We start from the raw sequence: 25,577 nt of genomic DNA, 5'->3' as shown, positions 1-25,577 counted from the left end.
GGCAAAACCTCACCAAAAAGTAAAAAAAAAATAGGGAAGACTTTTAGTCAAATCTTAAATCAAATGTTTTCCATGTTTTAAAGAAATAAGTAAGTCTAACCTGTCATATGCACTTTAACATTGTTACTGTATCAATAGTCTTAAGAGAAAGGGAAAAAAGTGTTTCCAAACACAAGTACAGACTTGATGACATCTATGTGTCCGTTCTTGGCTGCCAGGTGCAGAGGTGACACTCCGTTTGGGTCGGAGGGCTTGGGCTCCAACATGGTGGCACACATGTTACTACTGAGCAGCAGCTGGACTACCTACAGAAAAGCAGCAAAAACAGGTATTTATTAGTAGCTAGTATACCTCTTTTAGTATTTACTTTTTAAGGATGGGCTGATATGGATTTTTTGAGCCAATAACGATATTTGACCATAAAATATCGGTATCAAATGCCAGTATTTCATATCAATAAGTACATATAATACTAACAGAGATGTAATTAGGCTCTTATTATTAAGTTACTGATTTCCCTTTCATGTATTTGAGCAAAGTTGTCTTGCCCACGCACAGATATTTTGTATAAGCAGCTCTTAAACAATGAATTCATTTAAAATTAACTAGTTCTGTTTTTCACATTTTAAAACAGAAACTCTCTAGTTGTATTGTGTTTTTCCACAGAACACATAGGTCTTACCAACATGACATTTCACCATTTCCTATTTTAAGGACTGACAAATATGTTCAGAAACAAAGTGAAATATACAACAAGTAAAACATATATTATCATTGTTGGACCAAGATTTAACAGAAATACTTTTTGTATAACACAATTCATAAAGATAAACCAAAACTGCCCGACTACCTAAACCACACATTTTATAAGCAAATGGACTAATCAGAAAATGTAATGTAAATATTTCAGAATATTAGAAAAATATGTTTAGAAAGTGCAATGTGTTAAAAGCTAAGAATGTATTTTAACTTTTGGAGAAGAATTAATAGACATGCTATTTGTAAAACATAATTCATAAAGCTAACCAAAACTACTGCCTAAGACACACATTTTATAAGCAAATGACATAATCAGGAAATGTAATCAACAAAATGTTTCAGAATATTGCTGCAGTATATAACTGGATGCTCACCAGCATGCTAACATGAATACTGTCTAAAACACTATCATTATTATCTCATTACATCATTGTAAGCTGAAAATAATCTTATCTTACAATAACACGACAGGCTAGAGCTTTTTTGTTTTTTATATATTAAGCATGTTGTACAAATTAAATGTTTAACAGAAATTCAACCGTAACTTTTTTTTTTGCAAACCAGCAGAGAACATTAAACTAAAAATATCTATATCTACATAGGCTTTTGGCAAAATACAAATAAAGTGATTTGAGCACTAAAATGAGTGGAATCATCTACACATCGAATAATATACGAATGATATTTTTAATTTTTTCATTGTAAACTGCAAAATTGATCTAAAATAACTTAATAATAGAAACTCGAGAGGCAAACTCAAACATGCATGACTTATATCTCTAAAAAGCAAATAGCATATACATTCTTAAACCATGCCCATAACTTGAGCAATTTTAATGTCAAACTCACTCCAACGCGTCCAAATTCACAGGCCAGGTCGAGTGGGGTTTTCCCTGCGGCGTCAGAGATACAGGGGTTGGACTGGTGCTGGAGCAGCATCTCAGTCTGAAACACACACGTCATGTGGTTAGACAGAAAGCCACTGCATCACTATAAATACACATATTCAACACAAAGAGGGACTCTCTTCCTTCACAAAAATAGCTTCATTTACTTCCATTGCAAACCATTTTTTCTCTCTGCCTAAAAGCTGCACCTCTTCAAATCAGTGATTTGTGCACTTCCCAATTATGAGTTCTGTGTCTCTTCAGACACAATCAGTGTGTGCATCCCACCAATCAAACTACTGCACACTGCATAAGGTTTGTGATGTTGTAGTGTATTCTTGTGTATCATGCTTTAGTATATTTATAGAACATAGCCATGCAGGAGCTAAATCTTTTACCAGCTTGTACATCTAGCCATAAGGAGGGGTTTGAATGGCGCCGGAGAGATCGCTATATTTCTCAAACATGCATGGATGACATCTAAATCCACTACAAGCATATTTTTGCTGAGGAACCACATTATAACATGGTAAATGCTAACGTTTCACCTTATATTATGCTTTTTTTTGTTTATTGCTATGGCAACAATCCTAATTTGTCATCATTCTTAAACCCATGGCCACCTGTAGCAGCTGTCCCTTACCCCGTCGTAGTGTCCATGCTGGGAGGACAGATGCAGGGGGATCTGTCCTTCCTCTGACGGACCGTTCACTGAGGAGCCCGACTTCAGCAGCATCTTCATGGGCTCAGTCTTCCCCTGCCAGGCAGCGTAGTGCAGAGGCCGCATCCCTACAGCACAGAGAATACATATACTTTGTAAGACTGTGAGAATTTTAGGAGCATAATTACAAGATTTCACTGTTGTTTGGCTCTGAATAACTGTGATTAACTGTAATACTGTGATATTTATAATTGTGATTCTTTTTATGAGCAGTGCAATTAGATATGTTTATAACGCAGGATTCTTTTCAGAGTGCACACTGTAAACCACTCCAGGAGCATTAACATTTGGGAGAAGACTGAAATATGAACTGATAAACTAATACAAATAATAATTTGTAGAGGTCTAAACTACAGGTATTTTTCTAAAACAACAGGATATTTTATAGAGGACATTGAAGCTGTATATATGTTTTGATGGAATTACATTTGTTAAAATATAACAGTACAGAATGATAAAATCAGATGGATTATATTATAGTCTAGGATCAATACTAGAAAACCCAGCTATTGCTCTCAAGCGCACCCTGTTCCATCAATAAAGGAGCTGTTAAAGTTTAGAATGCATTTGTCTATGAATTAGCATGGAGTGGTGTGTACAACAAGCAGGAGGACTGTGTAAACAGTCAATACATTACACTAGATCCTATTGATTACATGTAAAATGCATGAATGCAATAACAATGCTTCATTACTGGCAGACAAACTATGATGTTAAGGACCAGCACATTATTTCTGAAATATGATCACACCTACTGAGAGTAGTGCAGCATTATGTACAAGAGAAAATACAATTTATAGTTTATAGTACTCATTTATAGCCTTAAGGAAAGTTTGTTAAAGTTTGCAACTAATGTTCCTATATTACGCAAAATGGATTTTTGTGAGCTTTTACCTCATCAAAACATATGTGTTTTGTTTCATTCACACATTTTGAGTAACTCTTTAATATTAGTCTGTTTACATCTCCAAAGCTCAAAATGCTCTGTTCCACCTTGTGATGTCATGAATTGGTAGTTTTCAAGTTAACAGCTCCTTTTACTCTTTGTTTAATAGAGATTGGCAATTTCAGCGCTGAAATTATCCAAATGATTCTAGTGAAGGTGTGTGGAGTCTATAGTGGAGCAAAAGGCGTAGCCGAAATATGCAGGTTTTGTGTGTTAAACATGTGTGGATGAAACTGTGTTTCACCCACACATGGAGCCAAATCACTATTTTTAGCACAATTCATGTGCACTTTGTATTTTCTTTCGTTTTTAATACGTAAAAAGTCAGCTTTTTCTGGAAGTTCAGTTGACACACTTCAGAGCTATGAATAAGCTGTTCAATAAGAGTCACAAGGATCAGATCACAATTCAGTTGTTATCACTATATCATCTACATCCAAGATGTACACAACAGGGCTGATGTGTTTTATATGCAATAAGACCCAGTGGAAGCACAGTAATGGGGCTGCAACAATTAATTGGATTAATCATGAGTAGTCAACAACTGAAACCATCGTAGCAGCCCTACACAAGTAAGTGTAAGTAAGGTTTTCCTCTGCAGGAGAAATTGTATAACGTAATTGCACTTTTTGTGATGTGCTATAGTAACATTCATGGCCGTATGTTGCCCCCGGTCTTAACAGAGCAGTAACTGAGGGGGCATGTCCAGACCAGACTCCTGCTACCTACACAATGTTAACGCTGGCGTAAACAGGCCACTGGTGACTGGAGTGGGATGATACAAGTACATATATGGTGGTGGCTGTAACCACTGCCAATGTGGATGATGATGTCTACAATCTTTGCCTCATTACCAGGCAGCACAGAGAGGTGTGAGTGCTTAACAGTAGAGAAAAGGACAATGGTCCGGTGCTGTAAAAAAAAAAAAAAAGTTTAAATTAATAAAATAGAAGAAATTGAAAAAATGATAAAGCTTCAAATCCCCACGATTGTAAGTACGCACCAGTAGAGGCGCTAGGATTAGAATTTTGGATGGGTTGTGACAGAACTGGGTCTGTGTTTCCCAACACTGTGTGCACGTGCGCCCCTCTCACGCATGTGCACCCTGTAGGCCTATGCACGCGCATACATGTCAACCTTATCAGTTTTCTCTGTGTTCCTCTGTTCTTTTGCCTTTGTGTGGGTGCTCTGGCCCCATGGCACCCAAGAGGATCAGTGCCTTTGAGACAGGAGGTTATAAGGCTACGGTGTGCGCTTATAGAAGGAGCTGGATGTGCAGGTGTCTGTAACAGAGCAATGCTGATGTGCCCTTCATCTCTTGAGCCACTGTTCAAAGCTCTGCTGACCGATGCTACCAAAAGAGCAGCACATGCAAGACATGCGTCTCCTCCACTCCACTGTCACTGCCCCGGACTGTCAATCAAAACACAGGCTGATCCAGCGCACTGTCCCAGTCTATGAGAGGTTCAGCCCGATCCCCGGCGCCTTACAGAGTTGTCTATAGTTCTGATGGTAGCCTACCTACTGGTGACTAACTTTATAAGCTAACCAACGCGGCATAATGGAAATTATTTGGTTGCAAAATAAAATGTCGATGACAGAAGGAGAGACAGAGGCTTTTTATGCCTTGAGTATGTAACGTGTTTTTCACTGCACTAGTCTGATATTTATTTTATTGATTCTGGCAATTCACTGAATGCGCCACATCACACACTCCTCCACTCCACCTGATATTTAGGCACAGCACACCTCTAAAAGGGCTGACACTATCTTCCAGCAGATTAACTTGCTAACACTACTGCTCTGCTAAGATCAAGGGTAAGATACAGCCCTCAAACTGCATTTTAAATCTTATTATCATTGCTGGGTGAACACCGTGCACCTGACAGGTGCGTCACAGCAGAGGCACTAAACTGAACATTGGTCAGAGAGATCCGAGGAAGGGAAGAGGGGCCGAAACATTAGTAAAAGTAAATGAAAAATGAGACAGCATGCAGTTGCCAGGGTTAATTGTGTTGAAAGCAACAAATACCAGTGCTGGATCAGAGACGCCATCAAGATCTGCAAACCAGGTCCAAGGAGCATAAATCGTGACAAGGAGCCTACACCTTATTGCACACATAGGATGCAGTCCTGGAGAAGGCGTCAGTAAGAGGCATAACTTTTCCCTACTGTCTGACAAAACCATGTAAGACACGCCACAACAACATCATGAGACACTTCTGAGGAAGGCTACAGGAAGCAACCAAATCATGTAAACAGGTAAACTCTCCTGTCTGAAAGAATAACTATTTCTAAGTTTCAAACTGAAGACAGATTAAGCTTTATCAAAGAGTATCTAGCAGACTGAGATCCAGAATACACACTTCTTCAATACTTTACAAAGATGTGAGTCTGGTCACCTCTGAATCTACCTGAGTTTAGACTGACAGGTGGATTAGCGAATCAGGGACATGCATGGTCTGTCATACCAGGAAAAAAATAAAGACAAAAATATCAAAGGAGGTTGAAAAACATTGTGAATTTCTGCAGAATCTATGAGCAAAGGACTAATCTGAGGTGAGAGAAATGTGATTTTATTTGTAAATCATAGATGACCAATGAGCTCCCTCTTTTCACAAGCGTTATGGAAAAAAAAAACAAATCTCATTGCACAAGCACTTTTGGTCAGGCTCAAATGGAGGGAGTGGTGACCAGACTGACGTTCGTTAGTATAAAAAAAAACAGAGATATGAGTCTGGATCTGTCAGGCAAAGTATGCAGCAGATTCTTTGAAAAATCCTGTTATATTTCAGCCCTAGCCAACTTTAGCGCTGAATTCTGATTAGACTTCCTGTGCCCTACATGTTTCTCCTATTCAAACCTTCTCTCACATATACTATCACGGTGTACTCCACAACCACAGGAAATGTAGAACAAACAAACAGGAAGGAGAAGAGAGCAATGAGGATTCAGTGCCAAGCCGCGGAGCACACTACACACTACACGAGGGAGGGGGCATGATTCCAATGGGAGTGTTCCAAGCCTTCCAGTGAGCCATGCTAGCAGCGATGATCCACAGAATACAGGGCCTACAGGGCTTAACAGGCATCAAGAGGCCTGCTGCAGAGAAGCTGGCATCTGCACAACACTCAAATGTGCATGTGTGACACCAAGTAGAAGGGGTATGGGGGGAATAAAGCATCATTCAAGAGGGGCTATTTTACTTCTATGGGGTATTAAGTGCTAACACATATCATATTTATATCACCATGTTACCTTTTATTGTTTTGAAAATGCTATATTCACAGAAAACAATGCATTAACATGTTTTAGAAGTTTCACTTTCATTTTTGACACTCGTTTTACCTCTCTTTGCTCTCCGTGCTACGTCACTCCCACTTCAGAGCGCTATCACAACACAATCTGTGTGTATCCTACTAATGAAACTACAGCACATCATATCAGGTTTGTCAAGTTGTTATGTACAGCTTTGTATTAAGATTTTGTATATTTATGGAGAACTGTAGTGTGGGAGCATGGATGACGTATAGGCTTGCGGGCTGAGTATTACTCAGAATCTTACAGCTAACCATCAGGAGGTTTAGAATAATGCCTGAGAGAGATCGCTAAATTACTCAAGCATGCATGGATCACATATAAAACCACTTTGGGCATGTTTTTGATGAGGGAACAACATTATAACACGGTAGAAAGCTCCATAATGCCCCTTCTTTATATTACTGATACCCTTGATGTAAAAAAAAACTCTTACATCAGTTAAGTGGCAGTTTGTAGATAAAAAGTTGAAAAGAGAAGCACAAAAATATAGGAAGTAGCGGTGAGTCCTAAAACAGAATACCTCTACTTATGCCATCAATACTGAACACTCCATCCAAAATGCAGGGACAACTTACACACAAGGAAAGCATTTTTATGACAGATTAAATTCTTTTCTTTTTGATTCTTATTAAGTCTAAGCATAACTATTGTGTAATTTAAATATCATGGTCGCTAGGTAACAGTTATGGAATTAGCTCTATATATGTCATATCTGTTTCCCATATCCAACCAGGAAGAAAAATTATAAATTTACGAAGCTAGGAAAAACTAGGCAGAATTTTAAAGTAAAATCTTAAATCTAACAATGTTAACTACATTTTAGTCATATGCAGTTTAAAGGCATTACAGATTTTCACATTGACTAAATTAGCATTAAAGCAAATATTTATTTTTTTATTTATTTTTATCAGCAATAGCATTAGATTATATGGTGGTGTCAGGATAGGCAAATTAGACCCAATATTTCTTGTTCAGGCTAAATATTTGCTATGTACAAAATAGAAATCAAAATAAAGGTGGGTGGGTCATTTTAATGCACTTGAAAAGCACTTTGGTTCAGTTTTTGCTGTTGTAAAGTGCTATACAAATAAAGTTTGATTGAATGATTGATTGAATATAAAGGTTGAAGTTAAGATTAAGTTTGACTTTATTGTATGGAAAATACTCTCTGCATTTGACCCACGCAAGAGAAGGGTGGACATGGACAACAACCAAATACTGTGTTAAAATAATCCTGGTGATGAGTACCAAGTCTGGTAGGTGCAGCTCTGTAATCTATATCTGCTCTTATTAAAACTGTTAGATAACGGCTTATATGTTTTCACAGTCCAGAAGGTGTAATACTTACATAACAAATATAACAATTTGCTTACACTGACTTTGCAATGTATTTTGTTTATCTATCACCATTTGATTAGTGTTGATAAAAATGCTTCTTTTCATCTTTAAATAAAAATGACAATAAAACTGGTTAAAATTAGTCAAAAAATATCCCACATCCATATGACAGAATACATTTTGTTAACCCTGTAGTTTAGACTTCTACAAACAGGTTCTGAAATACATGGGATCAAGGGTGGGCGATAAAAAAAAAATCATACCATGATTTTCTGAGTCATATCACAATTTTGATTCATTTGATTCATGTCACTTCCCATTCCTCTCTTTTATATGTCTTTAAGAGGTGACTAAAGCTATCTGCTGTTTCTGAAAGTTCACACTTCACTGTGATTGGTTAAATCCTCCTCACTTAATCATTTAGTCACTCACTTAGAGCATGAGGGAGACTGACCAATAGGAGGAGAGGGTGTGCAAAGTGTCTGTTTTTGACTATATAAGATGAATTAAATAGAAAAGCAGGAATTACGACATGGCGATTTCACCAAAATACCATATCACCACAGGGATGAGGTCACACTATATTGCCCAGTCCTACGTGCATTGCTCTGGTTTAGCAGGGGCCCACAAACTTGAAAACCTCTGTTAAAATGCACATTGTGTGAAGCTTGAATTTTGCAGAGGTGATGAGGACAAAGTTGGCCAGAGCTGGCTCTGCTCTGTATGTTTGGAGGCAGGCTGCTTCTGCTTCTGCTTCCTCAGGCTGCTGGTGCCTGGTGCCTGGGCCTACATTCTGCAGGGATTAGAGCCCATCTGCCTCTTTCCCTGTGCCACTGGAGTCTAGCACACTCACATATTTACTGAGAGAAATCTGTGCTCCAAACCTCCTTTATTCTACGCTTGTCTCTCAAACATTGACTTTGGTTTGCTTGGGCTGCAGTTATTTTACTCTGAAGCTCCAAATATGATTGAGTTTTGACTAGTAATATCACAATGTCAAATTATAGAGCTATGATGATTATTAAAAGAAAGATTGAGACACAGCATTACATTAGGATTACTTAAATCTTAAATCTTTAATTTACGCTATCTAATATGAGATAAAAGTCCTTCATTTGTCCCATAATAGGGAAATTCAGTGATTCTCAACCTGGGGCTCACTACCCCACTAGAGCTTGCCAGAACTTCTGAGGAGATCCATGAGAATTGTTAAACGGGACTTCAAAGCCGTGACAGAATGAACATTATATCCCTGACTGAATGGAGGACTGGCAGTCACATTGCAATCAGACCAGAACAAAGTATTGGCTTCATGATCAGTGCTGTTTTGATGTTTTTTAAAAATTCAAAAACCTACTTGGGGTTGTCAAAATATTCAATAGAAAATTTTCATAATATTATAGATCTGCAAAGTAGTGTGTTAGCAGCATCCATCCTAAAGTTCAAAAGGCCTGTACCCAAATCTTTCCTATGTATTTGAGTAAAATGTGTCTTGCCTCAGTACAGATATATTGTATAATTGAGGTAAAAACATGTCCTCTGTGCGCTGTCTGCATCTGATTATAAAGAGTTTTTTTGGTCTGACAATCAGGAAGTGCATGGTTAGCATTCTAGTCATTGTTAGAATTACTGTGACAGCAACACTCTGCTCTGGAGTTCACATTTCTAAGACAATAAAAACAGGGATTGTGATTGTTTGAAGTTATACTGATTCAATATTTGTCTTGCTTTTGTAGCTGATAACTGATATTTGCCCGTGCTGATAAACGTTTTTCAAGTCCATTGCAAGAACCAAATTCATGATAAGGTATAATAAACTTTACAAATTTTCAATATCAGACCGATAATTATATCTTGTGAAATACTCCAATGCCGCTGATAACAAATACAACAACCAATATACCATAAACACATGAAAATCAAAGTGATTATTTAATTATGGTTTTATTATTGTCAGAGCAGATATTGTTGCACATAATTACAGTATTAATTGTACTGCAATGTGACAATCATTATTAAATGTATCTATCTGGACATCCGCAGTTTTAAAGTTCCTGTTACTGTTACATAATACAGCAATGTATTATGTTACTGCTGTACCTGTAGTGGATTTGTTTTCATTTCCATGTTTATTTGTTTTGTTTTTTTCAAACTGCCCTAGATTTTTTAAGCTTGATACATTTTGACATGCCAAGCTTAACTCGCAAATACTACTGAGAATTGGCAGAGGAAGGCAATGCTTCATAAAGAATCATTTATGTATTTATAGCGAACGGGAATAGAAGATGAATGGAAATAGAAGTTAGATTAAAAACATGACAGTATGCATTAAGATAATCGAATTTTGTTTTTTATCAGGGTTTTGCCAAATGTCACTACAGGCTCCTTCTCTTTCCACAGTGAAAACATAAATCCATTAACAAAAACTAAATACTGATACATGTCATAGATGCACATAGGGAAGCTATAACCGTCCTACTCAAAATGAATATTCATCATTTTGAAACCTGCATGGCCTAAAATGACAAATGCACAAATGCTAAGTTGTTCCTTCTGCAATTTCTTTTGAATAAGCCAAATGTCATAAGTATATATATTAAGCTTTGTCACACACTCAACATGGCTGCCACCACCAATTCATTGTATGTAAAAAGTATTCAAATATAGTGGAATCTTTCCCTAAAATGCTAATTACACTTTTATTTGTTCAGTAACTTGTACTGGTCACTCATTTACCCCTACTGCTAGAGGTAAGCAATGGTTTGATTTGGGGTATTTATTTAAATTACTACTGGTTTAATATTTAGTTTTATGAAAAGTTATGTCTCATAGGGCAGAAAGATTTCAGAGGGAAAAATATATTGTTTTTATTGCAATTAGATTAGCAATATAGTTTTAAAAAGTGGGATACAATAATCCCATATATTTTCAGACCCTAAACTAGACGAGAGAAAGATCTACTTCATTATATTGTGTTTGTTGCCGAGGAAATTCTATACATATAAATAATTGCAGCCTTTGAGATTTGATTATTTGATAATTGTGGTGACTCAAATTTTGATTTTGATTCTGCTGTGATATATAAAATGTGATATTCAGTTGCCCTAATGCATGGTATACCTACTTATTAAACAACAGGGGTAAAAGGAGTAGACTAATGTACACAGTGTGAACATACAAACTCCACTAGGACTTACAGTGCACATGACAGTTTTTCATGTTTTCTAAATATTACTTTATTTGGTGGGTTAGTACCCGTGGTAAATACTGTTTCACATATAGTTTTACATCAGTTAAGTGGAAATTTGTGGTAAAGTTGAGAAGAAAATAAATAAACAGGAAGTAGCACCTCTACTTATGTCATCAACGCAGAAGATTTCAAACGCAGGAACAATTTACGCACAAAGAAAACATTTTTCTGGCTGTTTAAAACTTCAGTTAACCAAAAAGGGTGGTGTTGTTTATTTTTATTAGTCTAATCATAACTGAAATATAGATAATTTCTGGGTCAACTTTACAACATTATGGTTGCTAGGTAACAGTTAATTAAATTGCCTTTACTTAGGTCTTATCTGCAAAGGAAGTAAAATTATTAACCACCAAAAAAAAAAAAAAAAAAAAAAGTAGAATAATCTTAAATAAAATTATGTGAACTATGTTAGGTTTTTTTTTATTTGTTATCTAACCTGCCAAATGCACTTTAAGACATGCCCCCATTAATCCACTTAACTGGAGCCAAGGTCTGACAAAAGCTCTAAAAATTATTAAGATGTTGCACAAAAGTAACTAAAAAGTATTTGTAAGGCAGATTAAACTGTCAAAACACTAAAACTCCAGCTAACTCACTACATGGAATAAAAAAAAAAAAATAACACTACTATTACTACTACTACTACTACTACTAATGATAATAATAATAATAATAATAATAATAATAATAATAATAATAATAATAATAATAATAATAATAATAATAATAATAATAATAATAATAATAATAATTAGTCAACTATTAAAAAATCTAGTCATCTAAAATACCATCTACCAACTAATCGCCTAAATGGACACAACATTAAAACCCAACACAGAAATATTCCACTTCTGAGAATTGAACCTGCGGCCAACTTGCTGTGATGACAAACTACAAATATAGTTTCTCCAAGCTTACATAACTACCATGTTTCCTCTACCTTGTATTTTTACTATAATGAAGTCTATTTGGTCATTGTTTGCGCGGCACTAGCATTAGCATGTTTTCTTCGCTACATTTCACCGTGTCACTTCCCATTCCCCTCACTTTCTATTGGATCTGTGTGCACATGGCGAAGGCTAGAGATGAGCGGGCCAATCACAGCCCTGCCTCCACACCTCCCCTGGGCTCTGGGGCATCTTACATCACACGATACGACAGTGTGTTTCCTGTTGGCACGTGGGCAGCTCTGGCTTTACATGCTGGTGTATGGAGTATTTGTATCTTGTATGGAGATTTTACCTTTGTTGTCCTTAATGTCCACTGCTGCCTGAGCCTCCAGTAGGAGAGAAATCAGCTCTTTGTTCCCACTCAGAGCGGCGTAGTGCAGCGGAGACAGTCTGTGGACACACACAGATTTGACATATTATTATTTTGTTGGAACTTTTGAAAAAGGCATATGTTCTAAACAACAGATGTTCATGGCAATAAATAAACAAATAATGTCCTTAGTGTAAGCGGGCTTGCATCTCCACATACCTGGTTCTCATTTGGCCTTGATAAGGGCCTCCTCCTACCTGTTGTTCCTTATATTTCCCTATATGGCATAAAACGTCTCTATCTCCATGGCAAATGTTCTGAAGTGTAGCTTTCACTTTCTGTTTCTATAGAATCATGCAGGTGCAGAGCCACTTCCACTTTAGTGTAAAGAGGACACTTCACTAAATGTGATTACTCTGCTCCCCTAAAGGTTTTCACTGAAACAGGACTGTGTAAACAAGTCATATTTGAAACAAAGCCTTGGTTTAGTTTCTGTCATTTTTATTTTGACACAGATCAGTAAAAGCATTTACATTTTTGCTCAAAATGTAACTAAATGTTGAATGTGAAATAGCATTAATCACTCCCATTTTCTCATTCTCCTGTAGTACCTATAGTAAATACAGCATAATATTAAGAAAATAGCTTTCTGAAACGCTCAACCTTGCTTTTCAATGTCAATGCATTATTTATTTCTTCCTCACTCACTCTTGGTGGTGCTAGACTACTATACCTCTGTGTCTATGGTCCCTCCAGTCTCTACCAGCCACACCCTTCACTCACACAATGTGAGACAATATGTACTTTTGACCACAGAGATCAAACTGTCCCAGGCTTGTCTGCCATCATAATTTTTACCTAAAATAAAAAAGGCCTTACAAAACAACATCTCTTAACTTCTGCATTATAAGTCATACAGCATACCCACACACATTTGTAAACACAGTGTGAGAAACCAGGGAAAACTCCAATGTCATAATCCTGAGCGTAGAACTGCTCTGCTCCCCCGATTCCACACCAACCACAGGGAGGGCGGGAGAGAGAGAGGGAGGGGGTAAATGACCTACTTCCATTAATAAGCAATCTCTCTCCCACACACACACACATACACACACACACACCCCCCCCCACACACACACCCCACACACACACGCACACACACACACACCCCCACCCACACGCACACACACACGCACACACACACACACACACACGATCTACTGTTGTGTGTGTATCTAATAGATCCCTGGTGGATACAAGTCAAAAGTACCACTCATCAGTAATGATTCAGTCTACAGTCTACAGTCTTTGAGGCTATCAATAGATTAAAATTTTTTAATCACGATTAATCGAATGATTGTCCTGAGTTAACTCGCAATTAACCGCATTTAATTTGAACTTTTTTAAGTACATTTTGAGCATGTTTCTCTTTTTTATTGATTACTTTACTAATGCCTTTATTTGTAAGCATAAATACTATCTAGAAATGTGTTTTGGAAATAATATCTTACATCTCATAAAGGCCTAACTATAATAATATGTGACATTATGATCATTATTGTCATCAGCATGCATTTATTTAAACACTGCTGTGGCTCTACTGTCCAGGGACAGCGTCCACCAAAGGCTCTGACCTCCCACTTGACCCTCCATTCATCCCCTCCACTGAAAATATTTAAAGAATAACAGATATACACAATTTGCGTGCTATTTTGTGATTGACAGTGTAGCAGTGGCTCAGCAGAGAGGTTTTATTCATCACAAGAGCTAAAGTATAACAGCTAAAGCTACAGGACAAACAGGAGATTATTCAGTCTGAGGCAGAAATCTGCTAAAGGTAAGTTTTTTTTACAGGAGTTCATAGTGGGTAAACTATAAGTGAAGGCGAGAGGGATCATGTGATAAACACCAGACCCGGATACATTGTTCACTTGCATTAAAATTATAGGCGTTTAAACATTAATATTAATCGATAGCTATGTGCATTATGTGGTTTAGGGCTGAAACAATAATGCCCTCTTATATTCACAGCCTCTAAAACACATCAGGAGACAGCTAATAATATCAGCTCTGTGCAAAATGTTCTGGGGGTGCCTCAGACTCCCTGCTTTCAGAGGCTTTCTTATGCAGAGCTTTTGTTGCAATAATAATACAATAAATATAAGTCAATACAGAGAATATCTCTTTATAAGAGGAAAGTGCATGGGCCAGTTCACAACCTAAATTTTCTGTGCTGAAATAGGAGTCCCAACACGACCCTGGATATACATAATTGATGACAGCACTCATTTAGACTGTACACATAATAATAATGATAAAAAAAAACTATTGACAATAAATTATTGTATTTTTAATTTAATATTAATACATATTTCTTAGCCCCCTCATCAATCTGGACCCCCCATTGCCCCCTCTTTGAAAATTCTTTGGAGCTACTGTCAAATGTTCAGCAGTAATGCACTCTGTCCCTGTCTGACTTAGTAAATGTATCTAATATTATATGTACATTAGTATCTGATTTTCAATACTTTTGACAACCCTGGTGCAAATACAAGAAAATAGAAAGTTTTTTTTGAATCGGTAGAGTGCATAACATAGCACATTAAGGCTGTAAAATGCCACTTGACCCGTCCTAAGTGCAGGCATTATGGTCCATTAGTGGTTGCTTTGCTCTAATCAGCCGTTGGTAAATTTGTTTCAGCAGAAATAGTTGAGGTGGTGGAAGTAGTAATGTTGTCACGATGCTAAAATTTCAATCTCAATGTCGATACTGAGGAATATACTTGATACCGATTCTGATACCGCAATGATAATTTAAAAAAATCTTTCTTTAGACGATTGAAGGTGATTTTCAACATTAAAAAATAGTACTTTCTTTTATATTACCATGTGTATTTGAGGCATTACCATGTGGTGCTCTTTTAGTATCGATACTTGCCCAAATGAATATCTAGTCTCAGTACTACTTAAGTATAGATTAGTATTTGAGTTTTGATCTGACTTTTAATAACCCTGGGTAGTAGAAGTAGTATGTAATAGCAGTAACAGTAGTGGTGTGCATCTTTTGAGTCATGTTGGGTCATTGAAGACTTGCCAGGATATTTTTTTTGTTTTCTGGCTCACAATCAGTGTAGAGAAGTAACCCTGTACCGAAAGTATCTATTCAAAGTACAAAAACTGTGTTCTGTTAAGTGTCTATCCTTAGTATAAAACACTTGGACTTGTTGTTCAGTCATTCAATAAATGAAAAGGGGGTGTATGTTGTAACACATATTTTTGTAGTGCATTCACATTTAAACTGTTGAGGGTAGCATTGCAAAGAAAACTGATATCTGGATATGAATTAATACTAAACATAGTATTAAAATACTTACGTGAGCAGGTATCAGTACTAAAAAAATACTTAAAGAGGATAAATGTGGACCTTTTAGAATGGTATTGTTGTATATACAAACAAGACCAGGTCATTTTAACCACCTCTATTTTGTGTTGAAAATGACATTCTACTGGAAAAAACAAAAACCCCAACATCGTAACTGTATGCCTAATATGTCATTGCATAATTAACTTTACAATATGAAGTAATGTGAAGTACTGAGCATTTTAAGATTACAGTTTTGGTGATTTAGTCAGAAAGTTACTGAGCTATAATACTTGCACCTACTAATAATCTGTAATAAACATACAGTTCTGCTTTCCATTAAAAAATATTAACATTTTAGTCTGTCTGCTTTAATCCAGGATTGGATCACACACTTTGCTCCTCATGTTAAAATTCATGAATAGCCTCGCACTCACATCTTGACATGAATTTCTGATTTTCTCAATGCAATATTCAGTTTTTTATTCTGCAGTGTTCAAAAATGTATCCTATTTCATCATAATTGCAAAAATCTTAGGAGGAAACCTGGCTTAATGATCTTACATGAGCGCTCTTAAATATACAGTTGACACTTCTTTCACACTTCCTTCCAACATTTAATTGGGTCTGAAACTGGAATGTCATCGCTGGATCATTATTCAAAATTATAAATAGCATCATTGAAAATGATCACTTACACTTGGTCGTGAACATGAAGGTCAGAATGAGGCTAGAGCTAGGCTAATACAATACAGAAATGGCAAATGAGTAAATGTACAAAAGAGGATCTCTCACCCATCTGCATCCTGGATGTTCACGTTCACCCGCTTTGCTGCTCCCAGGAGCTCTGAAGAACAAAAAGAAAAGAAAATGTTAGTGTGTTGGAAATAGTGTGTGCGGCCATGTTTCTATAGGAGCCCAGGAAGGACCGGAAACTGTATAAAGAAGTGGAGGGAGTGTGGCGTCACCCACAGCTTCAGTCAAGTCAAGCTAGCAGTAGTAGGGGTAAATTTGGAGCCAAGTTCCATATTTGGAATTCCGACCACAAGTATCATAGCAACCAAAGAGCCAATCTGGAGGAAGGCTGTTCAAAGTAATGCCCCTTCCCGCCTGCACCACTGGTTTAGCAGGGGGAGGGTGCTTAGCAACACTGTCAATCAAATCTATTGCTAACGCTACCAGGAGCAACAGGTTTGTAAGTGAAATGGAGCCAGAATCCATAGAGTCAGAAGTGCATCCAGGCTCACGTCCTATTAGGAAACCTGCCTCAAAAAAAAAAAAAGAAAGAATAAAAAGGCAGCTCATTAGCGTTTCGATGCTGTGGTGATTCAAGAAAATCAATACTCTAAAACTCTTCTATTGGAGTTTAATCAGCACATCATGACAAAAAACAAATTAAAAGGCAAAAAAGAGTAAATAAAAATAAAAAGGAGATTACATTTAATACAATAATAATAATAATAATAATAATAATAATATACAATTACAGATACAGCAATGATAATACATGCTTTATTTAGAAGGTAGAGAGTAATTTTCAACATTGAAGCATAGTACCTTCTTTTGTATTACCATGCGGTCTTATATCTGGTCATTCAGGTGTGTTCCTTACTGGTCCATGGGTGTATACTAGTCTATGTGTCTTATACTTGTTCTGATACAGGTAGATCATGCTAATGCTATTCAGAAAGGGTTCATTTCTGTCCCGTGAATGCAAGTTTTTTTAGTATTGATACCTGCTCAAATGATTATCTAGTTTTGATATTTGTTTTAATATCTATTATTATCTGATTTACGATACATTTGACAGCCCTAGTACACAGTAGGCCTACATCTCAAATCTAGTGGAAGTGAATTTGCACACACATTAGCCTTATAACCTTGATGTCACATGCAGTACAGCAGACAGCACACACACACAATCTTAAAAAAGGACACAATCCAGTCTTTGTTTGTTCCACTGCTTTTCCTTTTTGTGTATGATCAACTCACATAATCCAGGACCTATAATCTGCAGCGCTTCTGTAATCTGGGGGAAAGCTTTCTCTCTCATTCTCTCCCTCTCTCTTATTCCTCTCTTCATCCTGCGCTCTTCCTTTCCTTTACTTTCATTTGCCAAAGTGAGCGTGCTGATTGGTGGATGTGCCGTGTGTGTTTACATCCTCTGGCTCTGTGTGCATGTGCAGGGTTCCCTTCTATCTTGGATTAAAAATAAAACCAGCCCCGCCCCTCAGAAGATGAATCAATGCGATATCACCCCCGCCCAATCCTCCGACGTGTTTCACGAGCAATTTGGACCAAAATAGATTTAGATCATTTGTGACTCTAATAAGAGGTTAGGCAGCAGCATGTGTTTGTTGGAGATATTGGAAGAAATACTGATAACCAAAAACATTCTGATATGGTGCTATTCTATTTGACTATGTGTGACAACTTTTTTTAATAATAGTAATGATTTGGTCTAATAGCACTTTTCAAAATGCTCAACGATGCTTCACTTTGTATTATTTCTCCCTCACTTCCTCCTCACTTAACTTCAGCTCCATTCATTCTCTATGAGAACTTAGTCACGCTACAGTGAATCAATGTTTAAACTAGGCAGCAGAATGCAAGTTAGATTGATAATCACAGACAGCGTGTTAAGGCCTTTACGGAGGAAACTTCTGTGTTTAAAGTAGACAGTTACTATACATCAGCTAATGGTAACCTACTCTAAATCTCAAAATGATTATATCCCTACTGTAAATAAAATTGTGTTTTTATGTGTGTGTTTTTATCGCACTGAAAAACATCTGCTATAACAGGTTTCACCTGGCCAAATTGGACTCTTATTTGACCTGCTTGTCTCCATGGAAATGTTGCTCTTTTGGCTATAATTTTCCACTGTATGGCATAAAATGTAGCAATTTCCATGGAAAATGTTCTAAACTATGGTTTTAATTTTCCATTTCCATGGAATCAGGTGATGTGCCAACTCCAGAAATTTACACAGTGTTATTTAGTATTCCATAAAATAAAGAGAAGAGAGGTTGCACAAGGTGAAATTAGTTTTGTCTCACAAAGCTACATAGTTAAAGAGGGGTATTATGCTAAACTGTATTTTTTGGAGCTTTCTACCACATTGTAACACTGTTTCCCATTGTTTTCTTATGCATGTTTGAGTAATCTAGGGATCTCTCCTGGGCCCTATTCGAACACTCCTCATGGTTAGCTGCATCAGCCTGTCATCCATGCTCCCACACGACAATACGCCACAACATGACAAACCTGATGTGATATGCAGTAGTTTCATTAGCAGGACGCCAGTTGTGTTGTGATAGCGCTCTGGAGGGGGAGTGATGAAAGTGAAGGGGGGGGAAGTGTAATAGAAATGTAATAGCTCCTCTTTCAGTTTTTTAAGGATTTATTTAATACATTGCGTTTCCTCTTTTTGACCGACTACCCCCACAGTATCTGGATTAAGCTGACACGCCCCCACTGACCCAAAAGCATGACTTATCCAATGCCCTCATGTGATACAATAAAGCCAGGATACTGAGCTGAGAAAGTCCATCTTAAATATCACTTTCACTAAAGTCTTCTTTCTTGGTACACAGCTGCAGCATTCCCACGGCTCCAGACAGGAAATGTCCAAAACACTGCATCAAAGGACCCCTTCACTGTCCTAAAATAGCACACATGTGATTTGAATACCATTAGCTTTCGCACTTTACCAGGCAATTTTGTACCTCATCATAATAATTATCATTTTCAGCAGGTTTTGTATTCTTAATAACTGCAGACTTGGCTAGCTGAGTAAACTGTTATCTGGCACATTTAAGAGTTGGGACAAGTCCATGTGTAAAAAATATTGTTTCCTGCCAAAACAAGTCTTACAATATGAGTTCCTGGCACCCTGCCGATGCCATCTAAGAGTATGCTTGGTCATCTGAAGAGGAGAAAAACACACAGATGCCAAGCCAAGAGATAATTTTGGGTGCAGGCAAGCTTGGTGCAGGTTAAATATCTAGAGGTACTCTGTGCTTTACCAAGAATTTCCACAGTATAGCTTTAAATGTATCCAGACAAGCAGATGACACCTAGGCCTGTCCCGATACATAATATATCGACTCATTGTTCAAAACATGACACATGGAAGACGAAGATGGATCATTTTTTGGGGTCGGTATTTATTGTGGGTGCATTTTCTTTGCACTAGTGACAAATATTTGGTTAATTTTCTGTACCACGATGAGATTTGAGCTGTACAAGGTCAAATTATGGATTTGACTATGACTCATCATAGACACAAAGTAGTTAACTGTTGCATTCTCTTATTTATTTATTTTTTTATTGTAGTTCTTTCTTTTTTTTTTAAAGAATTTTGTATATTTAGAATACTTTTTGGGGGATAATTTGCCCATGTCATTCATGCTCCCTCATTGCAATTTCCCATAAATATAAAAAAGTATGATACAAAACAGTACACTACAACTTCACAAACCTGGTGCACTGTGCAGTAGTTTCATTAGGGGGATGCACACTGATTGTGTTGTGATACTGCTTTGAAGGGGGAGTGACTTAGAGAGGAGAACAAAGGGAGGCGTAAAAAAAATAGATAAATTTAATGTTAATACGTTGTTTTCCCTCAGCCTGGGCAAAAGTATCTACAAACTGGGCTTCCTAATTATTACTTGGTGGGATAGATAGTGTGCTAAATGTTTGTCATACTTTTACATCAGTCAAGCAGTGGTTTGTGGGAAAAAAAGGTTGAAATGGAAAGTTTTAAATATCTTGGCCTGCGTCATCAAAGGTATAATATTCCCTACAATAGAAACATAACTGGACTGCACTAGACGGGAACTGACAACACTATCACAGTGTCTTGAGGAGTCATGTCTCCTGGTGCTGGGTCCTACACTAATGGTAAATAAACGTCTCCTGCGTTAGAACCCCAGCCTCATGTCTGTTCTCTTCAATTCCAATTTACACACAAGAAAGGCATTTTTCTGACTGATTAAACCATCATTTCACAAAACAAAAAGATGTAATTTGTTTAGTCATGGTTATGGAATTACTTCTACATCTAAAGAAAGATGTTTTTTTGTTTTTTTTAATTAGCATTGTGGTACCTGTATTGAATATCGAGTCAGTTCCTTAGTACTAAACTGTAATATGCACTTATCTAGTCAGCCCATCATCATTTCACATTTAGGCTACCATCCATTTAGCACTCTGACATACAGCTCGCGATAGCACATTAGCATGCATCCCGACAGTGTCCTTGGTGCAGAGTTCATGCATCTGATCATTTTAGCGCCTAGCTGAGTCTGGGTTACCATGACGACCAACGCTATAGCCTCAAGGTCAATCACTGGCTATCATATGTGGATAATGAAAAGGAGCATGTTAAAGTGGAGTCGTGAACTATGACCTGTCTGGGTGTGGATTGGATCTTGTGTGTGGGTTGTAAATGTCAGCACAGACAGACTGATGTCCCCAGGAGAGAGAGGAGCAGCGCATTAGCTTTGACTCAGCAGTTAGCGCACAATGTCATGGTCAGGTACGCTAATAAAAATCCTGGTGTTAAGCTAAATGACAGCTCGAAAGATGACTCTATTGGTTAATGTGTCTTTGTAGAAAAATTGGGAATGCAAATATCCTTGGCTTTATTAATTTCCGTAGTTTAAAGGAGACATATTGATCGATTCACTTATGTTTGAGTAAATCTCATCTGTGGCTGGAGTGCTCAGAAAACGCTGTTTTCACTTACCCCTTATCCCCACCCACTTCCTTGTATATAGGCATACTTGGGATTATTCACAAAATTTACACTCCAGGTCATTTTTCAACAATAATAACACCTTGAACACTTTGATTGAAAAATCGGTTGCTTGTTATGGTAAAATGTCACTATGAAGAGGCAAGGCCTGTCTGTTCTGCAGTTACATCAGGAAGTAAATGGGCCTGTTTCTATTATTAAGCCATTTTAGATCAATCTTGACTTATACAATGAACTCTACGTCAATATTGGGGCAGGCCTCTCCAGGTGGGTGGAGAGTCCTTGCATCAAGTGGAGGAGTTCAAGTATCTCAGGGTCTTGTTCATGAGTGAGTCAAGGATGGAGCATGAGATTGACAGGCGGATCAGTGCAGCGTCTGCAATGATGCGGTCGCTGTATCGGACTGTTGTGGTAAAAAAGGAGCTGTGTCAAAAGACAAAGCTCTTGATTTACTGGTCAGTCTATGTTCCAACCCTCACCTATGGTCATGAGATTTGGGTAATAACCAAAAGACAAGACTGTGCCATCAGAAATCTGGCCTAGGGCGACAAAAGAGCTAGGGCATGTTTGTCTGTTGTTTTGACTTTGCCTCATGCCAAGAATTGATACTGTTGATAACAAGAGAAGATTCTTTTGCCTTTTCTGGATGACCGAATGACCTATGAACAGTCAAATGCCTTAATCAGCCTTGTGCAGGATATTTAGCAAAGAGTGAGAATGAACCTGACTGCTGTAGAAATCTTATCCACATGTACCGCACCTTGGGTAGAGTCTCTCCATTTACTGAGCCTGCATCTCAATCAATGGTAAAAACCTACAGCTAAATATAACCATCCAAAAGAGTTCCTTAGACCTACTCAAATTCTAGGGGTCAAATTGGATTTGAGTAGATCGAAGTGTCTTAGACTTGAGATCTGAGATCACCCACACTTCAAGGTTACATAAAGTCTTATCTTTGTTTGGATAAAGTATGCCTTTAAAATAGATTGGCTCAGACTACACTCCCAGAGTTCAGATGACTGTAATTCATAGAGGGATTAGCCAATCAGAGAAATGCATGATTGTATCTAAAAAAAAAAAAGGAAGAGACATTTACCAGGCAACCTTTAGGCAATACTCAAATCCAAAGTTTTACACTTTGACCAATGCTTTGACCAAATAACTTGGCTCTGGATTGCAGTTGTGGATCGATGAAACTGAGCTTATGGGTATTTAATGTCCTCCTCACAGGAGAGTCATTAATAAATGAGAGGGATTAGTGTGTGCTGTTCGAGTGGGTCGACAATTTACAATACAGCAAATATCTACCTACACACCATTGCCTGGTTAAGCCACAGTAAATGTATGCCACTTGAAGGTTTTAGAGTATGTGAGGTCCTGTTTTCCTTCATATGACCATATTTGGATTCTGACTGTATTTACTGACCATATTCTGGCACCATCATCATCATTCCAGTTGTATGATTTTTCTGGCCACATATCACAAGTTTGTCACAACCTACTTTATAATATTTTAGTATTGAGATTTTCCATATTCCTCAATTGAACTGAATGGAATTCCTACTTAACCAAGATGTCGACCAAAGTGCGGATTACTAGCAATCAGAAGTAAAAGTGGGCGGGGCAGCATATAAGGTGAATACATGTTATCTACTAATAACGTTACTTCAGCATCACTGTATTTAGTCCGTCAGTTGATCACAAAAAAAGTGGTGATTCAAATGTGTTTCTCCATGAGGTACACAGTTACATTTACTTGAGTAGCTTTTTTTGCTCCTACTTGAGTGATATTTTTATTGAAGTAAAAGTACCCTTGCATGAGTAAAAGTTGCGCTTACTCTTCCCTAGTCCTCTTTTTTTAACATGTGTTACTTACATTTTTGTGTCTGTCCTTTGAAAAAAACTGATTTTGTTCATGATTTACTGTTTTGTCCTTCAAACTACATAAACTTATTAATCAGATGTTATGTCCCGACAGTTAGTCTTAAATCACTCTAGAGTAGTTTCCCCAAATACTTTTTTACTCTTAAATAATTTCTTGGACCACTACTTTGTTCTAGCTGAGTAATATTATTTTGAAGTATCGTTACTCTCTTACTTGAGTACAGTTTGTGGCTACTCTATTCACCTCTGATGTTTCTGAAGTTCACCATCAAACCCTAATGCTCAGTGATCAAATTATTTTCACAGCAGATCTGATCAACTTCCCATGTTAGTAGTGATTGTTTTTAGTTTGGGTTACACAGCTTTACACCTCAGTGCATCCTTGCGGCCTCTGCTGCTGTTTTTGTATGTATTATTTTAGTTCTATCATGCAGTATTTGTTATTCGCCTGTTTTTCACATATTTCCTCTAACAATCAAAAATGACACCTCAGAAGTGAAAGCTAACAGTCACCACAGACAACTTGAACGGCACCAGCTTCAACACTTGCTGCATTTGCAAATCATGATTATACTACCAAAAAATAGTCTACAATACATTATTTTTGGAAGAATAAATCTAAAACAAAATCTGCATTTATACAGCACATTTTTGAAATATACAGCAGATGAAAAGTGCTGCACAGTATAAGCAAATATTATCATGATTAGTGCTAGCAGATTAAAATATAATACTTTATAATAGTTCATAAATGAGAGAAATCTAAATCTCCATTGAGCCCAGGGAATGTGTTTGCTTTAAGAATATATATCCAGTAAGACTGTCTCTGGGGGACTCTTTATAGTCTATAGCCTCCTCTGACTGTTAATGGGATATGTTTTATGACACATATTTTAAGGCTGTTGCAGCTTCCAAGGCTGAATTCCTTGCAGCGCCTGGCCCTGGGATACAGGAGGCTGGCAGTTCTGTTGGGATTCAGTCTGTTTTTTTTTTAAATTTACACTTTGTCCGGCGTATGTAGAAGCGGCCACATGGTGATTCCAAATCTGTAGACAACATAGGTGTTTACACACTCAGATGTTAAAACTCCAACTACGGTAGATGTTATGTCCATAAAATAATTAGTCTTTTCTGCATTTTCACTGCAAGTACAATTTCCACACTTGCAGCAGCCAGCCTTAGTGTCCAGCCTTTTATTTCAAGGGAGGGAGATAACTGTTAACTGTTACTGTGTTCTTCTAAGACACCTGCATTGCCTAGTATGAGTGTAGCATGTGCCTGAGTGCTGGTGGTGGTCGGATGGTGCAGACTGGCAGGCTCGCTTTGATCAGTCTACCACAGGGCAGCTGTGGCTACAATAATGTTGTCACGATACTAAAATTTGCAACTCGATTTCAATACTAAGAAATAGACTGATACAATGATGATACTAAAACACTCTCTTAACTCGTAGTACTTTCTTTTATATTACCAAGTGGCCTTATATATACGTCATCCACGTACGTTCCATAGTAGTCCAAAATTGATCTGATTTTTGATACTTTTGACAACCCTAGGCTACAATAATAACTTAACACCAATAAATAATGCACAAAATTGTAAAGCAACTTTGATATTTTGGAACATAATAATAAAAACCCAGCCCCATCATTCACATTCTATAATATGACAAAAACCAACACACACACAGCACTGAACATAGCATCCGTCCAGTGTTAATCCTGTGTCCGAAGGTATTCATTCATGTGTCCTGCTGGTACACACAGTCCGGCTCTCACGTGCTCTGAGCTGCCCTTTCCCCCCTCCTCTTCCCCCTCCCCTTCTCTCCTCCGTCCCATCATCCTCTTTGTCATTGTGCAGTGGACTGAGCTCCACGCTGATCCGATGTGGTGTTGGAGGAGAGGAGCTGAGGTTTTGTTTTTCCTCTCCTCTTCCACGATGGCAGCGTTGGAATGTACCGGCAAATGCTACGCAGATACACGGGACCAGAGCCAGAGGAGGTGAGAAGAGGGGAAAGACTGACAGATTTAAAGCCAAGATACAACAAAGATTGAATTTACCTAAAACCTCTCACTCAAAAATGCACCTC

At 37.5% G+C, this 25,577-nt stretch overlaps 1 protein-coding gene across 1 annotated transcript in view; it reads right to left on the bottom strand.

The window, feature by feature from the left end:
* Positions 1-25,577, bottom strand: part of LOC117373651 (caskin-1-like) — a 50,528-nt gene that overhangs the window by 19,652 nt on the left and 5,299 nt on the right. Inside the window, exons 2-6 of the mRNA XM_033969732.2 lie at positions 16,639-16,690; positions 12,465-12,562; positions 2,290-2,435; positions 1,609-1,704; positions 184-305 (exon numbers count right to left, since the gene is read on the bottom strand). Coding sequence (XP_033825623.1) covers positions 184-305; positions 1,609-1,704; positions 2,290-2,435; positions 12,465-12,562; positions 16,639-16,690 — 514 coding nt within the window. The remainder of the gene's footprint in view (positions 1-183; positions 306-1,608; positions 1,705-2,289; positions 2,436-12,464; positions 12,563-16,638; positions 16,691-25,577) is intronic.

This window comes from Periophthalmus magnuspinnatus, chromosome 1, assembly GCF_009829125.3.
Source record: "Periophthalmus magnuspinnatus isolate fPerMag1 chromosome 1, fPerMag1.2.pri, whole genome shotgun sequence".
In the NCBI taxonomy this organism is placed as follows: domain Eukaryota; kingdom Metazoa; phylum Chordata; class Actinopteri; order Gobiiformes; family Gobiidae; genus Periophthalmus; species Periophthalmus magnuspinnatus.
The sequence above is the reverse complement of the archived record's forward strand: the minus strand, read 5'-3'. Positions and strand labels throughout refer to the sequence as shown.